Source organism: Pseudorca crassidens, chromosome 10, assembly GCF_039906515.1.
Source record: "Pseudorca crassidens isolate mPseCra1 chromosome 10, mPseCra1.hap1, whole genome shotgun sequence".
In the NCBI taxonomy this organism is placed as follows: Eukaryota; Metazoa; Chordata; class Mammalia; order Artiodactyla; family Delphinidae; genus Pseudorca; species Pseudorca crassidens.
The window spans coordinates 59,350,455-59,374,555 of NC_090305.1; the positions used below are offsets into that span (position 1 = coordinate 59,350,455).

Here is a 24,101-nt window from a genome sequence, read left to right on the forward strand (position 1 = left end):
TGAGCCTCAGAGCGCGGGGCATCCCTGGGTCGGGTAAGGCCACTTAACCGAGGCGCGCACCCGACAGCCTGAAGCTACAAAGCATCCATCTGTGGAAGACCCTGATAATTTTGCCCTAAATGTTCTGGAAATATCAAACAGTACAGAGAATGGTACAACGAATGCCTGTATCCTCCTTCTGTACTCAACAATTAACACTTTGCTATGTTTGCCTTACCTCTCTATATACTGAAGACATTTTTTTAAGTTGTAATCATCAAAACCCTTCATTCCAAATACTTCGATATGCATCCTTCAGTAATAAGAATAATCTCCAAACTAACAATACCATCATTACAGGTAGGAAAATTAACAATAATTCCGTGAAACCATCTAATAACCATTTTCAAATTTCCAACTGTCCTAAAATATATATTTCATAATTTTGTTTTTCCAAATCAGTTTCACACACTTTATTTGGTACGGCTTTTCAGTTTTGCTTTTTATTTTGAATTTACAGATTCACAGAAAGTTGCAAAGATAATACCCTTCAACTAGTTTCCCCCAATGGGTACATCTTACATAGTTTAATATTTTAAAAAATCAGGAAATTGATACTGGTACAATGTGTGTGTACACTTTGTCATTTTATCACGTGTAGATTTGTGTAACCACCATCACAATCAAGATACACAACTGTTCCAACACCACCAAGGCCTCCCTAAGTGCTACCCCTCCCTCTTCCCCTGCTCCCTCCCACTATTCCCAACCTCTGGCAACCACTAATCTGTATACTTTCATCTGTATACTTTTGTCATTTTAGAATATTATATAAATCTGGCCATACATTTCAGATTGGATTTTTTTCACTCAGCATAATTCTCGTGGAATACACTTGAGTCACTGCAGGTATCAATAGGACATTCCATTTTATTGCAGAGTAGTATTACATGGTATAGATATACTGCAGTTTGTTTTAACCACCTGTTGAAGGATATTTGTTTTAACCACCAGTCAGATCTTGACTATTACAAATAAAACTGCTTTTAACAGTCACGTACAGGTTTTTTTGTGAACACAAGTTTTCATTTCTCTGGGATAAATGCTCAGGAGTGCAAATACTGGGTATATGGCAAGTGCATGTTTGGTTTTATAGGAAACTGCCAAATTATTCCCCCGAGTGGTTGTAACATTTCTCATTCCTGGCAATGTAAAAGATTCCGTTCCTTTGCATCCTTGCCAGCATTTGGTGTTAAAACTTTTTTTAAAAAGCTGATAGCTGTGCAGATTTTTAACTTGCATTTCCCTAATGGCTAATGATGTTGAACGTCTTTTCATATGCCATAAATATCTGTTCATGTCTTTTGCCCATTTTCTAATTGGATCTATTTATTACTGCTGAGTTTTGAGAATTCTTTAGTCTAGATACAAGTGCTGTGTTGCATATATGATTTGCAAATATTTTCTCCCAGTCTGTAATGCTTTTTCATTCTCTTTAAAGAGTCTTTTGGAGAGAAAATTATTTTGACGAGGTTCAACTTATCATTTTTTTCCTTTTACGGAGCATGCTTTTGATATGTCTAAGAATTCTTTGCTTAGTCTTAGTTCCTGCTGTGATTTTTATTTTTTGCCTATGGCTATCCAACTGCTGCAGCAGCATTTGTTGAAAGGCTATCTCTCCTCTACTGAATTGCTTTTGCACCTGTCAAAAATCCATTGGGCATCTGTGCGTCTATTCCTGGCTCAGTATCTTATGGCTCTTTAGTATCTTTTAAAAACAACCTTCTCCTCCACTTTTTATACCTTCATTATGGAAAATTTCATACATATACAAAAGCAGTACAATGAACTCTCAATATTCACCCAGCATCAACAATTATCACCCCTCCCTTTTTCACCGTATCTTTTTGAAGAATCCAGTTTTCTTTTTGTTTTTCTTTTATAGCCGGGCCGCTTGGCTTGTGGGATCTTAGTTCCCCGACCAGAGATCAAACCTGCGCCCTCAGCAGTGAAAGCAAGGAGTCCTAACCACTGGACCGCCAGGGGATTCTCCCAGTAGTTTTCTTACACAATATCCCATGTTTTAAACTTGTTTCTCATGGTGTGTTTTATCTTGTTCCTCTGCCTCCTGTATTTCCTGTAAACTGGCAATCAGGTCTAAGAAGCTTGATAAATTCAGGTTATACTTTTGGCTTTATTGCATTACATGCGGAGAGGCACATTATGTGAGTTGTCTCAGTCTTAGCAATGTTACATTTTGTTAAACTGATTAAGAGGTAAATGCCAACTCTCTTCATTGTTAAACTACATCTTTCCCTGTGTAATTATTACATAATCCGGGGTGATTCTTCTGTATGGACATAAAGCATCTTCATATTCATTACCTCATAACAATTTGGTGAGGTAGATATTCTTCCTTCTGTTTAACAGATAAGGAAATCGAGGCTCCAAGAAATGAAGGCATTTGTCCAAGGAAGAGTGGCAGAATCTGACTCATAGGGTCTTCAGACTTTTAACCTGGACCCCTTCCAGTTTTCACTCTTGGTCCCTTCAGTCTGAGGAACCAGCCCTCAAGGAACTTTGGGGTTGAATTAATAACACTTATTATAATCAACACACCACTTCAATGCTGCTAGTATTAGAAAACACAATCCTAATAGTAAGGTATTTATACTCCAGTGACAGAACTGGAGTTCTGAGAATTACAACATAAAATTATCAAATAAAGAATATAGGAAGAAATAAATTTACAAATGTACAAAAGGGTACAGACTGAATGAATGATTGGTTCACTGGGAGTAAATGGGCCTGACCACTCAGAGGTGGATTCTGAATTGGTTTAATCAGAGCTTTGAAGGGCTTGGCTCTGTGTAAAAAAACTTATGTAGTAAGTTGAATGCTGGGACAGAATGTTGTTTCTTAAGTAACAAGCTATTTGTATGTCAATAATGATGAAATGCTGATTAGAATTCAGAATGACAGTAGCACAGATAATCAGCTCAAGGGCTGGGGTTAAGGATTTTTTCCTGTCGACAAGGAAAGCAACATAGGACTGTCCTTCCATTTTGATACTCTACGTCCGCTAGTTTTTAAAATCCAAATGTTGAAAAATAAATTGTTTTTCTTGGCATCATATTAATAGCTGGACACACTATTTAATAAGCCAATATTTTTTTCCATTAAAACTAATATATTATCTATTATCTCCCTTAGACATTTAAAAAGCTGTTTTAAAAAGGTCTTTTTAAAGTACAAAATTCCAAAGTTAGCTATCCACCATACTTCCTCTTACTATAAAAATGAATCTTTTGAGGTGCATTAAGTCCTAATATTAACTTAATGAACAAACATTACATTATGCCATGTTCTAGATTTTGTTCTAGATCATGTTCTTTTATCCAACTTTATTGACAACTAAATTGTTTCGTAAAGTACTTTCACATGATCCTTTTACTGAATGCTCACAACAACACTATGAAGTAGGCATTATACCAATATTTGATTGACAGAGAAACTGAGACTTAGAGGCTGACTTAATAACATCACAGAGCTAGTAAAAGAAAGAGCCAGGACCCAAACCTATCTTTTCTGATTCCAAATCCAGTGTACTTAAGTTGTCCTCAAACAGCAGACTCTTGCCCATCCAACTCCATGTTTGATATGTCTTAATCATACCATCTGTAGAGACTTTCTCTAGCAGTAATACTATCTTTAAAATGTACAGTGTATATATACCTTTTCAAAAATGTACACTTTTTAATACCAAGATATTTTTGCTATCATTTACAATGACACCATTACATCTTATAAAACATAACCCAATTTCTTCAGAATCTTTGATCGTTCCAAGGTCCTTTCCTAGGTTCATAACAAATGGTTTGGGACAGAGTATTTAACTAGAATTTGGCTTATGTTTTTGTAGTCTTGAAAGTCTAGATTAACTTTCTTCCTCATGCAACATACTTGTCTATAAAGGGGTGATCATGATTTTTTTTTCCTTATAAAAACCATATGCTGCCATTTATCCAACAGTTACTTAAGTAGGCAGGGATTCTATTCCATTTGACATGATACTAGATTTTCTGAATCTCTGCCTTGGACTCATTGGCATTTTGGAGCCAAGGGAATTCCTCCACAGAATGGACTTTTTGTTGAAGATGAAGGTTTGAACTCTGAGAGAATTCTTTTTCAGACTCATCACATTCACAGTTTTTTTCATCTGTATGAATTTTCTGATGTACAGTAAGGTTTTTTCTTTGCCTAAAAACTTTACTACAATCATTACACCCATATGGTTTCTCCCCTGTGTGGATTCTCTGGTGGCCAACTAAATTCCTCTTAGAAGTAAAAGATTTTCTACACTTCTCACACTCATATGGTTTTTCCCCAGTGTGCATTCTCTGATGTACAACAAGGTTTTTATTCTGACTGAAGTCTTTTCCACACTCATTACATTTATAAGGTTTCTCTCCCGTATGGATTCTTTGATGTACCATAAGATTTCTACTAGAGGTAAGGACTTTTCTACATATATGACATTCATAGGTTTTTTCCCCACTGTGAATTCTTTGATGTTCAATAAGATTTCTGTTGTAAGTAAAGCCCTTCCCACACTCATTACATGCATAGGGCTTCTCACCAGTGTGGATTCTCTGATGGGCTATAAGGTTTGAGCGGTAACTGAAGACTTTCCCACAGTCATTACATTTATAAGACTTTTCCCTTGTGTGAATCCTCTGATGGCCAATGAGGCTTTTCTTCAGAATGAAGCATTTGCCACACTCATTACACTCATAGGGTTTCTCACCACTGTGGATTCTCTTATGTTCAATGAGGTTTCTGTTAGAGCTGAAAGCTCTACCACACTCACTGCATTCAAAGGGCTTTTCCCCGGTGTGGATTCTCCGATGTACGAGCAGGCTTGAATTGTAACTGAAAGCCTTCCCACAATCCTCACATTTGTAGGCTTTCTCCTGTGTATGGAGCTTCTGATGGACCATGAAACTCTTGCTCATAATGAAGGTTTTTCCACATTCTCGACATTCATAGGGCTTTTCCCCATTGTGGAGTCTCTCGTGGTCAATGAGGTTTCTGTTAGAACCAAAGACCTTGCCACAGTCTTTACATTCATAGAGATTCTCTCCTGTGTGGAACCTTTGATGTAAAATGAGGCTCTTTTTCAGAATGAAAACTTTCCCACATTCATTACATTCGTAGGGCTTCTCCCCATTGTGGAGTCTCTGATGGTCAAAAAGGTAAGCACTCTGAGTAAAGGCTTTCCCACATTCAGTACATTTATAAGGCTTCTCTCTGCTATGCATCCTCTTATGGTCAATGAGGCTTGACTTAGAAGTGAAAATCTTCCCACATTTTTTACAACCAAAGGTCTTCTTTTCTGTGTGAACTCTCTGGTGTAAGAGGAGGCTTTTGCTTCGAATGAAAACTTTTCCACATTCTTTACATTTATATGGGTTCTCTGTGCTGTGGAGCCGCTGATGATCAACAAGGTAAGTGGTCTGGGCAAAGGTTTTTCCACATTCGTCACATTTATAGGGTTTTTCCCCAGAGTGGATTCTCTGGTGCAGAATGAGGCTCTTCTTCAGAATGAAAGCTTTCTGACACTTGTTACATTTATAAGGTTCTTCTCCTTTGTGGAGCCTCTGGTGATCAATGAGGTAAGCATTTTGAGAGAAAACTTTGCCACACTCATTACATTTATAAGGTCTCTCTCCAGAATGGCGCCTTAGATGTATAATAAGGCCTGAGTGCCTATAGAAGCCCTTTCCACACTCCTTACATTTATAAGGTTTCTCCCCAGTGTGGATTCTCTGATGGTTTAGAAGGTAAGCACTTTGAGAGAAGGCTTTCCCACATTCATTACATTTATAAGGTTTCTCCCCAGAATGGTTCCGTAAATGCATTAGAAGGCTTGAGCGCTGAATAAAGCCTTTTCCACACTCTTTACATTTATGAGGTTTCTCCCCAGTGTGGATCCTCCGATGGTTTATAAGATGAGAGATTTTATTGAAATGTTTACAACATATATCACATTTATAAAGCTTCTTTCCTTCAGTGCCTATTAAACTTTCAGAAAAAGCTGAATCTGAAGTTAAGCTTTCTCCAAATTCCTTCCATTTTTGGCCTCGTTTTTCTGATGGAGTCCTTTTCTTCTTTTCTCGTTCACACAGGGAAACTTTCTTCAGTGTATCTCTTTCCCTTGTTTCATTTCCCCACTGACTTGCTAAAACTTGCCATTCATACTCTTCCTCAAAGTCAAGAACCTGGGGAACACTTCCTTGAAGTCTTTTTGATGCTCCTTTCTGAGAATCTGCTCTTTGAGATAGGCTTGACTTTGATGTCACCTCCTCATTCTCAGTCATGGTCTCCCACTCTGGTAAAAGGAATTAAAAATGCAAATATTATCATATCCCTGTGTTAGTGAGAACAAGATCTTCAAATGACTTTAAAACAAGCTAGAAGGAAACTTTTATATGCATACAAAAAGGAAAAGATTTTTGTTAAATGAGGGTATAAAGCAGAATGCTAATGACAGAATGTTGTAAATGGATTAACATAAAATTCATTCTGAGATACTTCTAAGCTCTTTGCCTTCAGGGAGCAGATGTAAACATAGACAGGATTCTGAAAAAACAGATGCAAGGAAGAACCAGAGAAAGAACATGGGATCTTTCGTAGGTGGTTCACACCTGAGGCTCAAGAAGTTGGATGGGACAAAAAGAACCATTTGGCTTATAAAGAGCTGTCTTTTTATTTTCTTCTTGTTAGGAAGATGGGAACTCTAAAAGAAAGAAAATATACCTAAAAACTTGGAAGACAATCTTTGATTTGTGAAGTCAAGTGTATAAGCACTTTTTAATTACTTGAAAGCAATTAACCTACAGGGAAAAAAAATCCATGAAAAAGCAACTTAATGCTTAGAATTCTCCTTCCAAAATTGAGAAACAATTTTAAAATTCATTTCACAAAAATATCAGGTTTGGTTAGACTCCCTCACTTAATTAAATAAAAAAGAGAAGAAATACAGAACAAAATGAAAAAACATAGACATTAAAAACCATGAAAACATCTATAAAATAATGAGGCTAAATTAGTTAACCTCTTTTCTACTCTAACATTCTCAAATATTTTAAAATGTGAAATTATATATATTTTAAATGTTTTGGAAACTTATTTTCACCATCCAAATGTGAGAAAAATTATGAACTAGTTCCCCAAATTATCTAATAAGTAAAATTATGTAAATAATAGTAACATTATCTTCTATTTGAGTATAAAAACACTATTCTTCTCCCTAAATAGAAAAGACATGGGAAAGGAGTGTAACTATTTTACTCTATTATGAACTTCTTTAAGTTTATGAGAGTATGAAAATGGAAAACATCCAATAAATGTTAAAGTGAACTACATTCTTAGATCAGGCCGTCATATCTCATCTCAACTGTCCCTCTCTCTGGAGTTTGGGTAGGACTGCCCATCACACTACACTGCTTCACTTGGCAGTAGGGATGGGCATGTGTCCTAGGCCTATCCAATACCAGTTTCCTTGTCCACAGTGATTGTATCAAGACTGGTTTCACAATTTAAGCAGGATGCTGGTGGAAAGGAAGGTTCCCTTTCTTTAAGGAAGTAGAAGTGTTTTAAGGAATAGAAGTGTTGCAAGTGGTTAAACTGAGATGGAAAATCGTTAAGAAATGAGCAACTTTTATATACACAGTAGCTAATTAGCTGGTTAAATGATCTGAAATTTTAGTATAGAAATCAGACTATGTATGGGCCTATTGAGCTTTAAGGGACTTGGGAGAAAAATATGAGAATGAGAGAGGAAGCTGGTTACCTTCTGCAATCTTTGGTGAAGCCTGCAAGAAAAAGACAGGGTTCCCTACCTCCAATACTGCCCACTCCTCTAATCCATGTCCACTCCATTGCTAATTATCTTTCCAATAAGTATATTTGATCATGTCACTCACCTGCTCAAAACAAATAACCCTTCACTGCTTATAGGATAAAGCACAAATGACTAGGACAGCCCAAGAGTTGCCTTCACCCTATATCTGCCTATTTTTCTGGCTTCACTTCTTGCTGGTACCCTTTATGCCTGGAGACTCTAGGCATGGAAAACTACGTAGAGATGCCCAAACATGTCATGTTTTTGCTTGCTTCTCTATCACTGCCCTTGCCCCTTTCTCTTCCCAAATTGCTCTTCCTCATCCCAATCTGCTACCTGCCCAAACCTACAGCCTTAAAAACTAAGTACAAAAGTCACCCCTGCCCCCGGAATTACCACTGATCTTACAGAAATAAAAAAAGGATTATAAAGGAATACCATGAATGATTCTGTGCCAATAAATTGAACAACTTAAGATGAAATGGCTAAAATCGTAGAAAGACACAAACCACTAAAACTGACTCAAGACAGAAAATCTGAATAGTTCTATAATAAGTAAAGAAATTAAATCAGTAACCAAAAAACTACCCACAAAGAAAACCCCAGGCCCAGACTGTATCACTGCTGAATTCTACCAAACATTAAAAGAATACCAATTCTTCACAAACTCTTCCAATAAATAGGAAAGGTGGGAACACTTTCCGACTCATTCTATGAGACCAGTATTACCTAGATACCAAAACCAGGCAAAGATATGACAAAAAAAGAGAAAAACTACAAACATATCTTACGAATACAAACATAAGAATCCCCAACAAAGTATTAGCTAACTGAATCCAGCAACATATAAAAAAGAATTATACACTATGACCAAGTGGGATTTTTCACAGGAATGCAAATCCTGATATAACATCAGATAATCAATTAATGTAATACACCATATCAACTGTATAAGGGACAAAACTCACATAATCATCTCACAGATACAGAAAAAGTGTTTGGCAAAATCCAAAACTCCTTCATGATAAGAACACTCAACAAAGTAGGAATAGAAGGGAACTTCCTCAACCTGATACAGGACACCTACAAAAAATTTAAAGCTAACATCATACTTAATGGTGAATGATTGAATGCTTTCCCTCTAGGAGCAGGAACAAGAAAAGGATGTCTGCTCCTGCCATTTCTACGCAACAGTACTGGAGGTTCTAGCCAGGTCAATGGGGCAAAAGAAAGAAATAAAAGGCACCCAGATTGGAAAGGAAGACATAAAACTATCTCTATTTACAAAATTTGTATATAGAAAATCCTAAAGAATCTACCAAAAAACTATCAGAACTAAGTACGTTCAGCAAGGTTGTAGGATAAGTATCAATATACAAAAATCAGTGGTATTTCTGTACATTAGCACTGAACAACCAAAAAACAGGAAATTAAGAAATAATAGCATCTGGGAATTCCCTGGTTGTCCAGTTAGGACTTGGCGCTTTCACTGCCAGGGCCCAGGTTCAATCCCTGGTTGGGAACTAAGATCCTGCAAGCCACACGGTGCAGCCAAAAAAAAAAGAGACCGATATTCCAAAAGTTAAATGGGCAAAGAACAGTACTAGGTAGTTCATAACATATGAAAAGATACTCAACCTGCCTAGTAATGAGGGTGCTCATGAAACCAAATTGAAACAGCAGTGAGATTTCATTTTTTCACCCTCTGTAAATCCTTTCCTAAACCATCCACCCCTCCCCCCACCCTCCCAGTTCTTCCATCTAACCAAGCTCCTACGTGCTCCTGCACTCATGCATACTTTTATTATATAACATTTGTCACACTGTATTGTAATTATTTGTGTAAATGTCTTTTACTCCAACTTGAATGTACTTTATGGCAGGGGCTAAGTTTGATGTGGGAGATACTTAATATTTCTTGAATAATAACCTTCAAATCCTATTCCAATCTCTTAAATGAACATATACAAGTCTTTTACATATTGAAGAAGTATGTGCAAGCTATCTGGGAGTCTGCTTTTCTACCAGCTTATCAATGCACAGAAACTGAGTGCACAAAACTGTCAAATATGATAGTGTCACAGTCTACCCCCAGGTCAAAACACCATGGGCTGTGTAGTACTTTCTCTTTCTGGGGGAATTTGGTCGTGCCCAACTTTTAAACATTATAAATCCTTCGCGGGGACTAGATTCTTTAGACACATTACTTATTTTCCCTCTTTCTGAACCATTTCCTTAAGGTAGCCTCCTCAAGTCAGAATTACTAGGTCAAAGAGCATAAACACCTTGGTATCTGCTTGCCCAAAGCCCTAACAGCATTGCAGTTAGAGCATATCTTACTTATTAAAGTTGATTCAAACTTCTCTTCCCTTAAAGAGTTGGAAAAGTAAGGAATTACATTTTCTTCTTAGTTTTTAAATTTAACTCCAAATTTAACTCCTAGACCCATCTGGAATTTATTTTGGCTTACAGCGTGAGGTATGGATCCATGGTGAGTGTTTTTCATAAAATTAATCAATTAACCCATAAAGCATGTTTTAAAATTCTTCAAAGAAAAGATGAATTATTGAGTAAATAGCATTAGAACTACTGAAAGCCACTTGGGTTAAAAAAAAAAAAGCAAACATACAAACTGGATTCCTATGTCATTCTGTATATTAAGATAAACTTTAGATGGACTAAAGCTTAAATGTAAAAATGAAACAATGAAAATGTCTGAAGAAAATACAGGTGATTTAAAAACTAATAATTTTATGGAGAAGGAGACCACAAAGGAAAATATTGCTGTTTGACTTCATGAAAGATTTTCTAAGACTTAAAAAATAATGGTAATAATAATACCACTGAAAGGCAAACAAATGGGAAAATGTGCAACATGTGACAAAGGGTTAGCAGTTCTAATAAATAAAAGAAATAAGTAGAAAAAATATGAATAAGCAGAAAATGACCAATAAACATGATAACACTAATAATCAAAGAAATGAAAGAAAAATAAACAAAAGATAGTATCCTTCACCTAGCTAGCAAAGTTTTAAAACAGTGAACAGGGCTTCCCTGGTGGCGCAGTGGTTAAGAGTCCGCCTGCCAATACAGGGCACACGGGTTCAAGCCCTGGTCTCGGAAGATCCCACAAGCCGCAGAGCAACTGGGCCCATGCGCTATAACTGAGCCTGCGCTCTAAAGCCCGTGAGCCACAGCTACTGAAGCCCGTGTGCCTAGAGTCCATGCTCTGCAACGGGAAAGGCCACTGCAATGAGAGGCCCGCGCACCTCAATGAAGAGTAGCCTCTGCTTGCCGCAACTAGAGAAAGCCCGTGTGCAGCAACAAAGACCCAACGCAGCCAAAACAAAATTAAAAAAAAAAAAAAAAAAACCCAAAACAGTGACCAAATCATAAGCACATACAGGGGAAATGGGCCCTCTTGTACTCTTTTTGTAGAAGTGTAAATTGGTACATCATTGATAGAAAGCAGTTTGGGAATATGTATCAAAATATAAAATCTACAAAACTTTTGACCACCACACCATAGCTGAGATACTAAAAGACATATTCTCATATATGTAAAAATATATAGTATAAATTACTATGAACAATAAAAAATTTACTAAGGTTGCTGGGTACAAAATTAACATACAAAAATTAAATATTTTTATGTATGCAAACAATGATCAATTAGAAAACATCAGAAAAGTTTCCTATTTCAAAGAATCAATGTAACCAGAATACGTAAGATCCACCTGAATGCAATTTTAAAACAGGCCTGAAACAGACAAAGGCAGTATGAACAAATGGAACTATATGTAATGTTCTTGAATAGAAATTCAGTATCATAAAGCTGTCAATGTAAAGCATGATACTCAGACAATGAAATACAAAGCTACTTCCTTCATGGCCTTTCCTAATCCCCAGAAACTGGTACTGGTTGTTTTGTCTTCTTCATTTCCATCTCAAGAGGCTTACGTCACTCTATTACCAATTATTTTACTCTGCTTTGTTTATTCTTTTTATGTTCATCTCCCAAATCATGCTACTTAAGGGCAGAATCACGTCATTTCCATAGTTGCCATTATATGGTAGGTGTTTAATGTTTGTTGGAAACATAAATGGCAAACAGTTTTAAAAAAAATACTCTTGTTATTAATCAAAGAAATCCACTAAATAAAAATATTATAACTTAAAAAATTATATTAACAATAATTTAAAAGAACAGGACTACTCAGCAGCAATGAAGGCAGAGCCAAAGGAGTGGTTCTTACATACAGCTGGTAAGAGCAGAGAGGACTGAGATCACTATGGAAAGCAGTTTGGCAGTATGAAGCAAGAGCCTTAAAACAATTCAAACACTTAGGCCTAGTAATTCTACTTCTAAAAAATAATGAGAAATTAAAAAAACAAAAACAGGGGCTTCTCTGGTGGCGCAGCGGTTGAGAGTCCACCTGCCGATGCAGGGGATACGCGTTCGTGCCCCGGTCTGGGAGGATCCCACATGCCGCGGAGCGGCTGGGCCTGTGAGCCATGGCCGCTGAGCCTGCGCATCCGGAGCCTGTGCTCCGCAACGGGAGAGGCCACAACAGTGAGAGGCCCGCGTACCACACACACACACACACACACAAAACCTTAGGCATAGAGATAGATGATTATTATGGCAATTATTTAAAATAAAGAAATGGCTAACTAAATTATGACACAAATTACGCAGCCAATACAGATAATTGTTGCAAAGAATTTGTGATAATATGAGAGTGAGGTGACTGCAAAGAAGGCAAGCTATAAAACTGTATATATTCAAAAAAAAAAACAAAAAACTGTATATATTCATAAATACACACTCTCAAAACAATGTAAAAAACCTCAAACACACACAAAAAAGCCAGAAAGGTAATATATCAAAATTTTGATAGTAGCTGTTTGCAAATAGTGGGTTAAAAAAATTTTTTTTTCTCCTAATATTCTGTGTTTTCTAAAATAAGTATGCTATACTATGTTCATAATCAGAAAAACAAACAAAAGCTGGGACTTTCCTGGTGGTCCAGTGGTTAAGAATCTGCACTTCCACTGTAGGGGGAAGAAAAAAAGAAAAGAAAAACAAACAAAAGCTGATGAAGTTGTGGGGGAGGGAGACGCAACAGGGAAGAGATATGGGGATATATGTATATGTATAACTGATTCACTTTGTTATAAAGCAGAAACTAACACACCATTGTAAAGCAATTATACTCCAATAAAAACGTTAAAAAAAAAAAAAGCTGATGAAGTAAAGGTAAGAATTATGGAAAGAAAGTGTCCTTACCTAAGGAAGTCACATTTCCATAATTCTCCAGCATCACATCCCAGTACAAAGCCCTCTGAATTGGGCCCAAACATGCCCATTCCTCTGAAGTGAAGCATACTGATACCTCCTCAAACATCACCAATTCCTGAAATAACAGGTATGTGTGAGATTATCCATGCCCAGGAAGCTCCCCTACTGAAAGGTCCCTTTCACTTATGAGGAAGACAGGTTGTGAGGGCATGAGGTGGGCAAGGGATACCAGGGAGACATAGGAGACCCCACATGAAGTCTGCCTTCCAATAGCATCGACCTTGATTTAGAGATAGGAGCTGACTGGACACCCAAGCACAAGGATGAGAGATACTCCAACCACAATTAGGATACTTCAGCCACAATGAGATAGTGCAGATAGGATCTTAGGAAGAAAAGAGGATGCAAATCTTACCTGGGGCTGGGCTGTCAGGAGCATGAGAGCCATTAATTGATTTCTTGGGTTCTCTTCCTGGGAAAGGGCAGAAGCTTCAGGGGCAGGAGAATCTGAAGGAGAAAAAGCTGCATATGAGATAACTGTTGTTCCTGCCCACTACTCCAAGTCCAATATCGTTATCTTCTATAAACAAGGAATTCAAAAAGACACAGAGCTCCCAGAACTAGGCAACGATGGCTGTAAAATGACCTACAAATATTTTCTGACCCCCACGTGCAGGGCTGGAATAGCACAAAGAATAGCAATAAGAATGGATAAAGGGGGACTTCCCTGGTGGCACAGTGGATAAGACTCCGTGTTCCCAATGCAGGGGGCCCGGGTTCGATCCCTGGTCAGGGAACTAGATCCCACATGCATGCCACAATTAAGAGTTCACATGCCACAACTAAGGAGCTGGGGAGTCTCAACTAAGGAGCCCCACGAGCCACAACTAAGGAACCCGCGAGCCGCAAATAAGACCCAGCGTAACCAAATTAAAAAAAATTTTTTTAATTAAAAAAAAAAGAAAGGGCTTCCCTGGTGGTGCAGTGGTTCAGAATCTGCCTGCCAATGCAGGGGACATGGGTTTGCGCCCTGGTCCCAGAAGATCACACATGCCGCAGAGCAACTAAGCTTGTGTGCCACAACTACTGAGCCTGCGCTCTAGAGTCTGTGAGCCACAACTACTGAGTCCACGTGCTGCTACTACTGAAGCCCATGTGCCTAGAGCCCGTGCTCTGCAACAAGAGAAGCCACCACAATGAGAAGGCCACGCACCGTAACGAAGAATAGCCCCGCTCGCCACAACTAGAGAAAGCCCGCGCACAGCAACAAAGACCCAACGCAGCCAAAAATAAGTAAATGAAATAAATAAATTAAAAAAAAAAAAAAAGAATGGATAAAGGGTCAGAGGGACCCAGGAAAGGATAAGAGGGAGAACAGGAAAGAGCTTGGTACCATAAGGGGTTCATATAAGGGCAGGAGAGGAAGCAACTATCTGGGAGTAGGGAGATGAGCCACAGTAAGAGTCCTGAGAAAAGTCCAAAGTCATAGCCAGTAAGTTACCATGTTGAGGATCTTGGAGCAAGTTGAACACCACTGGGTCAGTAAGAGGATTTGAGCGAATTTCAGCTGATATGTGGCTGCCAGTGGGTGCATGAGGAAGTGCTATTCCTGGAGTGCTCAGACCCTCCTGGAGACTGTCCTGATCCTGGACAAGGACTGGAACCTGGGAACAAGCAGAACAAAATAAGCTGACTTTTCTTGTACCTCCAGAAAATGGACTCACCTAACATGGACCTCTTTCTGCCCGTAATCTAGAACTGTGAGATGAGAGTGACCCACCTCAAATATGGAGCATCAAAACAGCAGTAAAGCTTTGCCTTGAGAACAATGGAGCTGCCCTCTAGCCCCACTCATGGTACTGGTGACCTCTCCCAGAGGAGACTGAACACAACGGTGGAAACAGAAGCCAGACCTGGGTGTGGGTTAAGGAGGGAATGGGAAGTAACAAGCAATTAAGAGCTTCAGACCTCGTTTTAGATTACACCTGGGTTCAATACACTCTTCTACTTATTTACCCCTTTACTTATCCTTTCCTGCTCCAATAGAAGGAACACTAGAAGTCTAGACATTTGCTTTTTTTGCTAACTAGATGTCTCACCTAAGACAATGCAGTGAACCTTTTCCTGCCTCCATTTTCTTATCTCTCAAATGAGAAAGATGGATTAGTGATTAATACTGAAATATGTAGCTCTCAATTCTTCATTTTTATGATTTAAACAAATAAGCCCATCCTTGGTATCACTTCCAAGTTATATTCCAGACTTCTTATATAGAAATGTTTCTAGTGGGCTCCAGATTGACAGAAAGAGATCTGACACATACTAGAAACTATATCAAGATCCCAATTTAATAGCCAAGGATATAAAATCTTATCAGAGGCAAATATCTCAACCCAATCCCTTGGCTCACAGAATCCCCAGTAGGGGAAAACATGGGGAGGTCTTGCCAGATCTAGAAAGCTTCATTCATGCTTTCCCACTGCCTTTTATACTTCAGGCTTACAACATCACTCCAAACATACTTATACAAACAATACATATGTTTCTGTTTAGAGGAACACTTACAAATATTACATTCTTCAGATTCTTGAACCAAACTCAGCATTAGCAAGCATCACCCAAGGAGGCAAAGTAGAGTCAATGCCTTGTGTTGATTCTGAATTGGCCCAAAGACCCCAATCATAAATCCATTTCTCTCAAAATACATTCTGTGGTCTGAACAGCTCATGAACCTGTTTTAATTAGCATTAGGGTTGCTATTGTGTTATTGTTAATGAAAATCACAGCATCATCCTCTATCCCCTCTGTCCTGGGCCTACTCCCTCCTTCCACCTCAAACTCTTCCCCCTTCCCCTTTCTCACTTTTAGTGCTGGTCCATCGAGGTCTTTCTGCAGCTCCTCTACCAGGGCCACTGCCTCCTCACCACTCCCGGGGCGATGGATCTGCACCCAGGTCCGTATCTCTCCGGGCAGGATGCTCAGGAACTGCTCCAACACCAGCAGCTCAAGGATCTGTGCCTTGGTGCGTGCTTCTGGCCTCAGCCACCGGCGACAGAGCTCCCGGAGCCGGCTCAGTGCCTCCTGGGGTCCAGATGTCTCATGGTAACGTAACTGTCTAAAGTGCAGGTGGGAGGTCTCCCAAACAGAGAAGCTGCTCCCTTGGAAGCTGGTTCCCCACTTCCAGGTATCATCCTTCCCTTTAACAAGGCCCTCTTGTCTCAGAGCACTGTGGGCCCAATTTTCTCTTGTCATTGTTGTTATTTAAGAAAGGCTCCTCTCTAGGTCCCCTCAATCCTTGCTTGCCTTCTTCCTTAGAGCTTGGAGAACATCATCTATAAGACCTCAAGAAATCATTGTTAAAGTTAACCCAGAGAAACAATCAGGTTTTCCAGACCCCAGTTAGCTCTCACTAATGAAGAAACCTCCCTGAATGCAAAGTTCTAGATTCTGGGCCATGCCTCCTCTAACAGAGAAGCCCGGGCCCAAGGCTCTAGGGACACTAATACGCATGTTACCCAGACCATTGCTGATATCAAAAACATGAAATTCCTTTGGTCTTTTTTTTTTTGGCCACGTGGCATGTGGGATCTTAGTTCCCCGACCAGGGATCCAAGCCGTGCTCCCTGCATTAGAAGCATGGAGTCTTAACCACTGGACGGCCAGGGAAGTCCCTCCTTTGGTCTTTATTCACAGTTTCTCTTCCACCTAATTACAATAAATCCTTTATCCACCATTCTAACAATGGGCATCCTGGCTACTCCTGTGTGACCTTGAACAAGTTACCTCACTTCTAAGTCTCAGTTTGGTAACCTGTAAAATAGGGGCAACAACAATTCCTATCTTATGGGCTTGTTGTAAGAAATTGATGTGAAATACATTTCAGGCTTTTGAATAGTGCCTGGTATATGGATTCAAATGTTAATCATTATCTTTCTGCAACTAGCACCCTTTCCTATGTTCTTAGGCTTCTGCTTTCTAGAAATAGTGCGTTTTTTAGAAATAATATGTCTCTTTCTTATTACAAAATGGAAAATCTGTAAAACCAGAAAACACATACAAAACCAAAGAACAATCACTGCTGTTGTTCTGGACTACATTCTTCCAGTCCTTTCTCCAACGGGCAATTTGGATCACAAAACTGGATCCAACTGTACTGCTCCATAATTTCACACACATTGTGTTGTAAACACAATATCAAATATTCTTCATCATTATTTTCAAGAGTACATCAGCCCATGGGACTTTCCTGGTGGTGCAGTGGTTAAGAACCCGCCTGCCAATGCAGGGGACATGGGTTTGAGCCCTGGTCCAGGAAGATCCCACATGCCGCGGAGCAGCTAAGCCCGTGTGCCACAACTACTGAGCCCGTGTGCCACAACTACTGAGCCCGTGTGCCACAACCACTGAAGCCTGCGTGCCTAGAGCCCGTGCTCCACAACAAAGGGAGGCCACCGCAGTGAGAGGCCTGCGCACCGCGGGGAGTAGTGGCCCCCACTCGCTGCAGCTAGAGAAAGCCCGTGTGCAGCAATGAGGACCCAATGCAGCCAAAAATAAATAAATTTTTTTTTAAAAAAAAGAATATATCAGCCCATTCATACTTTAGTCCTCTGTTGTTAGACATTTAGATTTATATTTTTTCCTATGACAAATTCAGCTGCAATGACCATCTTTGTTAATGAATTTTTGGTTACATTTCTGCTTACTTCTTCAGGAAAATTTCCCAGAAAAGAAACTGTTTGGCTGAAAGATACAAATAGTTTAAACTTTTAAGGTTGTAATAGTTACATTACTATCAGTAACATATAAGAGTGCCTCATTAATTTTATTTAACACATGGACCCTTAAAATTCATGCTTATAATGGAGCAGAGGAGGCCAAAATATAAACATAATTTCAATATAATGTGTGAGTACAATTAATAGGAGGACATATAAGCACAGTAAGAATTCATGAACGTAATTTTGGGTTGGGCTGTAAAGAAAAAAAGACCACTGGAGTATTAGGAAAGCCATTCCAGGAATAAAGAAACTGTAATTTCAAAAGCAAGGGAGAGACAGCACATATAGCTCTGTTAAAAAGATTCTTTGCAAATCAGAGAAGGAAGTAAACTTTGAGGTAATTTTGTAGAATTAGAGTGAAGAGGTAAACAGAAGCCAATTCTAAAGGCTACTGAGAGGCAGCCAGAGGCATCCCAAGTAGCCAGAGTGGCACTGTCAAGCTCCTTCCACAGGAATTACACTCAGCATTTCAGCACCAAGCCACTGTAGATTTAACCTGTGTCTGTGAGCATCTGTGCTTTATCTATTTTTACTTTGTGCATCTGTTAGCAAGATGTGTCCTAAGGGAACTGCTTCTTTGCTTTACATCATTTCAGCTTATGAAAGGTTTCATAAGAATACTCTACTTTCAGGGACTTCCCTGGTGGTGCAGTGGATAAGACTCCATGCTCCCAATGCAGGGGGCACAGGTTTGATCCCTGGTCAGGGAACTAGATCCCACATGCGTGCTGCTACTAAGAGTTTGCATGCCACAACTAAGGAGCCCACAGGCCGCAACTAAGGAGCCTGCCTGCCGCAACTAAGACCTGGCGCAACCTAAATTAACAAAACAAAACAAAACAAAAACAACCCTACTTTCAGACATTAGGGGAAACCTGTAGTCTAAACAAATAATTAAAGTTCTAAATTAAGTAGTAGTAGGGATAGAACAATTGAGAAAAACTGAGCAGTTCTTTGGTAACTGACCTGGGGGTGATGGAAAGGAATTTAAAAAAAGGATTTCTATCCCATGTTCACAGATAGGAAGACTCAATATTGTCAACATTTCAGTGCTTCTCAACTTCATCTATAGATTCAATGCAACTCCAATCAAAATCTCAGTAAGCTATTTTGTGGATATTGACAAACTGATTCTAAAGTTCACATGGAGAGGCAAAAGACCCAGGATAACTAACACAATATTGAAGAAGAAGAAGAACAAAGTTGAGAGACTGACACTACCCACATCAAAACTTTCTAAAAAGCTACCATGATGAAGTCAGCATGGTACTGGCAAAATTGTAGACAAATCAATGGGACAGAATAGAGAGTCCAGAAATAGACCCACATGAATAGGCAACTGATCTCTGAGAGAGAGTCAACGTAATAAAATGGAGCAAATATAGTCTTTTTGGCAAATGGTGCCGGTACAACTGGACATTCACATGCAAAAAATGAATCTAGACACAGACTTTACATCTTTCACAAAAACTAACTCAAAATGGATCAAAGATCTAAATGTAATATGCAACACTATAAAATTCCTGGAAGATAACCTAGGAGAAAACCTAGATGATCTTGGGTATGGTGATAGCTTTTTAGATACACACAAAAGGCACGATCCTTGAATGAAATAATTAATAAACTAGACTTCATCAAAATTAAAAAATTCTGCTCCACAAAAGGTAATGTCAAGAATGAGAAGACAGGGCTTCCCTGGTGGCACAGTGGTTGAGAGTCCGCCTGCCGATGCAGGGTACATGGGTTCGTGCCCCAGTCCGGGAAGATCCCATATGCCGTGGAGCGGCCGGACCCGTGAGCCATGGCCACTGAGCCTGCGCATCCGGAGCCCTGCAACAGGAGAGGCCACAGCACTGAGAGGCCCGCGTGTACCGCAAAAAAAAAAAAAAAAAAAAAAAAAGAATGAGAAGACAAATACTTGCAAAAGACACATACTATTATCCTTCCTTTGTATATTTTATACAAAGAACTCTTAAAACTTAATAAGAAAACAAACAACTCAATTAAAATATGGCCCAAGGGGGAATTCCCTGGTGATCCAGTGGTTAGGACTCAGAGCTTGCACTGCCAGGGGCCTGGGTTCAATCCCTGGTCAGGGAACTAAGATATCACAAGCTGTGTGACAAGGGAAAAAAAAAAAATTAAGATAAAATGACTCAAAGGCCTAAACAAATACCTCACTAAAGAAGATATACATATTTCAAATAACTGCACAAAAATATGCTCCACATCATATGTCATCAGGGAAATGAAAGTTAAAACAATGAGATACCTTACGTACCTATTAGAATGGCCAAAATCCAGAACACTGGCAACACCAAATGCTGGTGAAGATGTGGAGCAACAGGAACTCTCATTCATTGCTGGTGGGAATGCAAAATGGTACAGCCACTATGGAAGACAGTTTGGCAGTATCTTACAAAACTAAACATAATCCTACCATAAATTCTAGCAATTGTGTTCCTTGGTATTCATCCAAAGAAACTGAAGACATACATCCACACGAAAACCTGCACATGGATGTTTACAGCAGCTTTATTCGTAACTGTCGACACCTAGAATCAACCAAGATGTCCTTCAATAGGTGAATGAATAAACTGTGGTACATCCAGACAATGGAATATTACTCAGTGCTAAAAAGAAACAAGCTATTACGCCATGAAAAGATACAAAGGAAGCTTAAATATGGACTACCCAGTGAAAGACGCTAATTTGAAAATTAATATACTGTACAATTCCAACTATATGACATTCTGGAAAAGGCAAAACTATGGAGACAGTAAAATGATCAGTGGTTGCCAACGGTTGGAGAAGGAAGGGATGAGCAGGCAGAACACAGAGGATTTTTAGGGCAGTGAAACCATGCTATATACTAAAATGGTGGATACATTATACAAATCATTATAAATCTGTCCAAACCCATAGAATATATAAACACAGAGAGTGAGCCTTTATGTAACCTTTGGACTTTGGGTGATTAAAATGTGTCTGATACAGGTTCACCAACTGCAACAAAAGGTACCACTCTGGTGGGGGATTTTTTTTTTTTTTTGGATTGAAGTATAGTTATTACACAATGTTGTATTAATTTGTGCTGTACAGCAAAGTGATTCAGTTATACATAAATATACTCTTTTTATATTCTTTCCCATTATGGTTTAGCACATGATATTGAATATAGTTCCCTGTGCTACACAGGAGGACCTTGCTGTTTATCCAGTCTATAAATACTAGCTTGCATCTGCTAATCCCAAACTCCCACTCCATCCCTTCAGTGGTGGGGGATGTTGATATGGGGGGACGCTAAGCAAGAGAGGGGGCAGGGAGTATATGGGAAATTTCTGTATTTTCTGCTTAATTTTCCTGTGAACGTAAAACTGCTCTAAAAAAAAAAAAAAGTCTGTAAGTAAATAAAACCCGGGGCGGGGCGAGAAGGATTTCTAAATAATTTTCTACGGTAAATTATCAGAATTCTATTTACTCTTACTTTGCAGATAGATACAAATAACAAATCCTTAAACATACATTTTGTTTGCTTCTCACAAAAGGTTTGTGAGCCACACGTTAAAAAGAACAAAAGAAGCCTCAAAGGAACTAAGTGATTCACTCAAGGCCACTCAGTTATGGGAGCAAATTCTGAACTCAGGGATTCTAACTCCAAAAGTCCAAAATAACTGCATCTAAGAAAAGACTTATGAAACCCAAACAACTATTCTAAAGCAATGGTTTAGAATAATAATGACAACAATTCATTATAAAGCTTTAATCTGGCAAGCGGTAAAACGAAAATAAACAACCATACGTAGTCACTCGCAGGTTGGCAATGACCTTTCTTGCAAAAGACGGCTTTTACGCTGAGTTTACCATCTTAGTGCTTAATGTGAAAATACATTCTCTAAAGCAATGGTGGTACGGCTTGTCTAAGTTTGCTTCTTAAATACCATTATATTACAAAATTAAAAGATGAGAACCGGTCCATACCTCGAGGGAAAAAAAAAAAAAGGCCCCATTAGTCTGGGAGCCCCTGCTCCAGGGAAGTCTCAAGCTGTTTCTCAGCATCAGTCTCAGAGAAGATGGGAAAAGAGCAGAAAAGCCTGAGCTGGGGAACCTGACTACTGAGGGCGGTGTTCTCTAAGGGGCAGCACATTCTACTAACTCGAGGGCCGGTCCACAGACACTCAGACTCAGGGGCTCTGTCTTCAATACCTTCCCCAAGCCGCAGCCAAGGCGTCCACCTCAACACGGAGCGGAGGGACCGCCCTGGGGGTAAGGGCCGGAGAGGGGTCGGCGAAGGCTGCGCTGCCCTGGAGAGCTCAAGCCGCACCCCGGGCCGCCCTCCCCGCGTGCCAACCTGACCCGAGCCCACCCCGCTCACCGGGGGCTCCCGCAGCGGCTCCGGCCTTGGGGACCGCCGCTTCGGTGCCGGGACGCCGGGAGATGACACAGGAACTGGACGCCACGGCACCTGAGGCCCCAAATAATGGCTGACCCGCGGATACCGCGATTTCCGGTCGCTCACCCCACCTCCCAGTGCCGGCTCTCTAGGAAGCCGTAGCTCTATGGTTCCTAGTTTTTCCCGGTGAAGGCGAAGAAAAGCGGAGCTCCTGGACCCTTGGGTCTTCATTCCTCCCAACCAGAGAGTAGGCGTAGCTGTGTTCCGGAACACAAGGATCAGCGGTGAATCACACGGTTCAGGCCCTCAGGACGCTTGTTGTCTCCTGAAGGAACGGAACCTTTTTGTTTTAATTTGCAGTTCAACTGAGGTTGATGGGGAGTAATTCTTCATATGTCTGAGTGACTTCGTGGGTGACTTTTCCAATCTATTCTTGAACCTGGAGCAGTTCTCACTGTAAATAACATGGCTTATAAATGACTCCCTTGTGAACTGGCTTACTGTCGAGTATCTCTTGCCCAAATGATGAGATAATGGAGCTCTGGTGTTAAATATTAATCAAGCTGAAACTGCAATAGAGAGACACTGCCTCTCTGGAATGAGAAAGTTGTTGCAGTTGTCCATCACCCTGGGTAAATTTAGGTCTGTGTAAAGGAAACTGAACTCTGATTCTCTCTTTGATACTTAGATATTTTAAGTTTGGACTCCTGGAGTCGTCAACCCCTATATAAGACAGACCAGAAAGATGCTCCAAGAGGGTGTTGCAGGAGAGGGAAATGTCATGTCCTGGGACCCACAGGAGCCCTTAGAATGGACCATGGCCAAGTGAGGGTCCTTGGGTTGTGCAGGAAAAAATTCAAGAGCTCACCAAAGAAAAGTGAAAGCAAGTTTATTTAGAGCGATACACACTCCACGGGCCAAATGTGGACTGTCTCAGAAAGTGAGAGCGGCCCCAGGGCATGGGGCTGTAGTTTTTATGGGCTAAGTAATTTAATACGCTAAGGAATGGGAGGAATATTGCTGTTACCAGAAGGAATATTGCTATTTCTCGGAAGGGTGGGGATTTCCCAGGAATTGGGCCACTGCCCACTTTTTGGCCTTTTCTGGTCTGTCTGGGAACTGTCATGGCTGAAGGGGCATGATTTTTAGTATTACAATGAAGATATAATGAGCTAAAGGTCAATGACCAGACTTTTCTCAAAGCTACCTTGGTTACCAAGCAGGTTCTAGCTGGTCTTTATCGAATCCAAACAACTGCGCTCCATCTTCATTTATCTAGAGTTTGTGTCCTGCCCCTTTCCCTCCTGTGTCAAGGGCCAGGGCCATGTCTGTCTGGATCCCTTGTATACTTGGCACCTAGCACAAAGCCATACTAGGTGCTAGATGAACGTTTGTTGAATGAGCAAGGTGTTATTCTGTATATATGTCCTCTCCTGGCTTTCAATGAACACCTGCCTAAACATTTCAGCCTCTACTCTTTCATTCATTCAACAAGTATTAACTGAGTACTAACCATGTGCTAGACACTATTTTAGGCACTAGGGACATAAATGAAGAGGTAAAGTCCCTAGGAGCTTACATTTCTAGTGGGGGTAGACAGGAAAACAAATACAAAATATGTCAGGGAGTGATACATGCTAAGCAGAAAGATGGTAAAGACCCAACAAAGGAGGCTTAGAAGCAGCAGCCAACCAAGTAGAAGGAGAACCAGGAGATAGTACTTTATAGGTCTCAAAGCACGAA

General features: G+C 39.9%; 1 protein-coding gene across 8 annotated transcripts; it reads right to left on the reverse strand.

The window, feature by feature from the left end:
• Positions 1–451: 451 nt before the first annotated feature.
• ZNF197 (zinc finger protein 197) lies at positions 452–22,734 on the reverse strand. Of its 8 annotated transcripts, none has more exons than XM_067753826.1 (7): positions 22,341–22,734; positions 20,247–20,328; positions 16,050–16,519; positions 14,689–14,851; positions 13,603–13,694; positions 13,176–13,302; positions 452–6,370 (listed from the first exon to the last, which is right to left on the reverse strand). In XM_067753826.1, exons 3-7 carry the CDS (start codon positions 16,437–16,439, stop codon positions 4,053–4,055), a joined length of 3,090 nt encoding a protein of 1,029 aa, XP_067609927.1. In that variant the 5' UTR covers positions 16,440–16,519; positions 20,247–20,328; positions 22,341–22,734; the 3' UTR covers positions 452–4,052. The 8 variants fall into 8 exon arrangements, with proteins under 8 accessions (XP_067609927.1, XP_067609925.1, XP_067609923.1 ...); XM_067753824.1 differs by having other exon boundaries at positions 16,050–16,528; positions 22,341–22,733; XM_067753822.1 differs by having other exon boundaries at positions 16,050–19,795; positions 22,341–22,733.
• Positions 22,735–24,101: the final 1,367 nt, after the last annotated feature.

Bases quoted from the DNA above. Each gene is read 5' to 3' on its own strand.
- ZNF197 (XM_067753827.1), bottom strand. From the start codon at position 16,439: ATGACAAGAGAAAATTGGGCCCACAGTGCTCTGAGACAAGAGGGCCTT. The intron at 13,695-14,688 runs GTAACTTACTGG...TTTCTCCTTCAG, and splicing joins GCTCCAAGATCCTCAACATG to ATTCTCCTGCCCCTGAAGCT. The intron at 13,303-13,602 runs GTAAGATTTGCA...CTGTTATTTCAG, and splicing joins TCCTGACAGCCCAGCCCCAG to GAATTGGTGATGTTTGAGGA.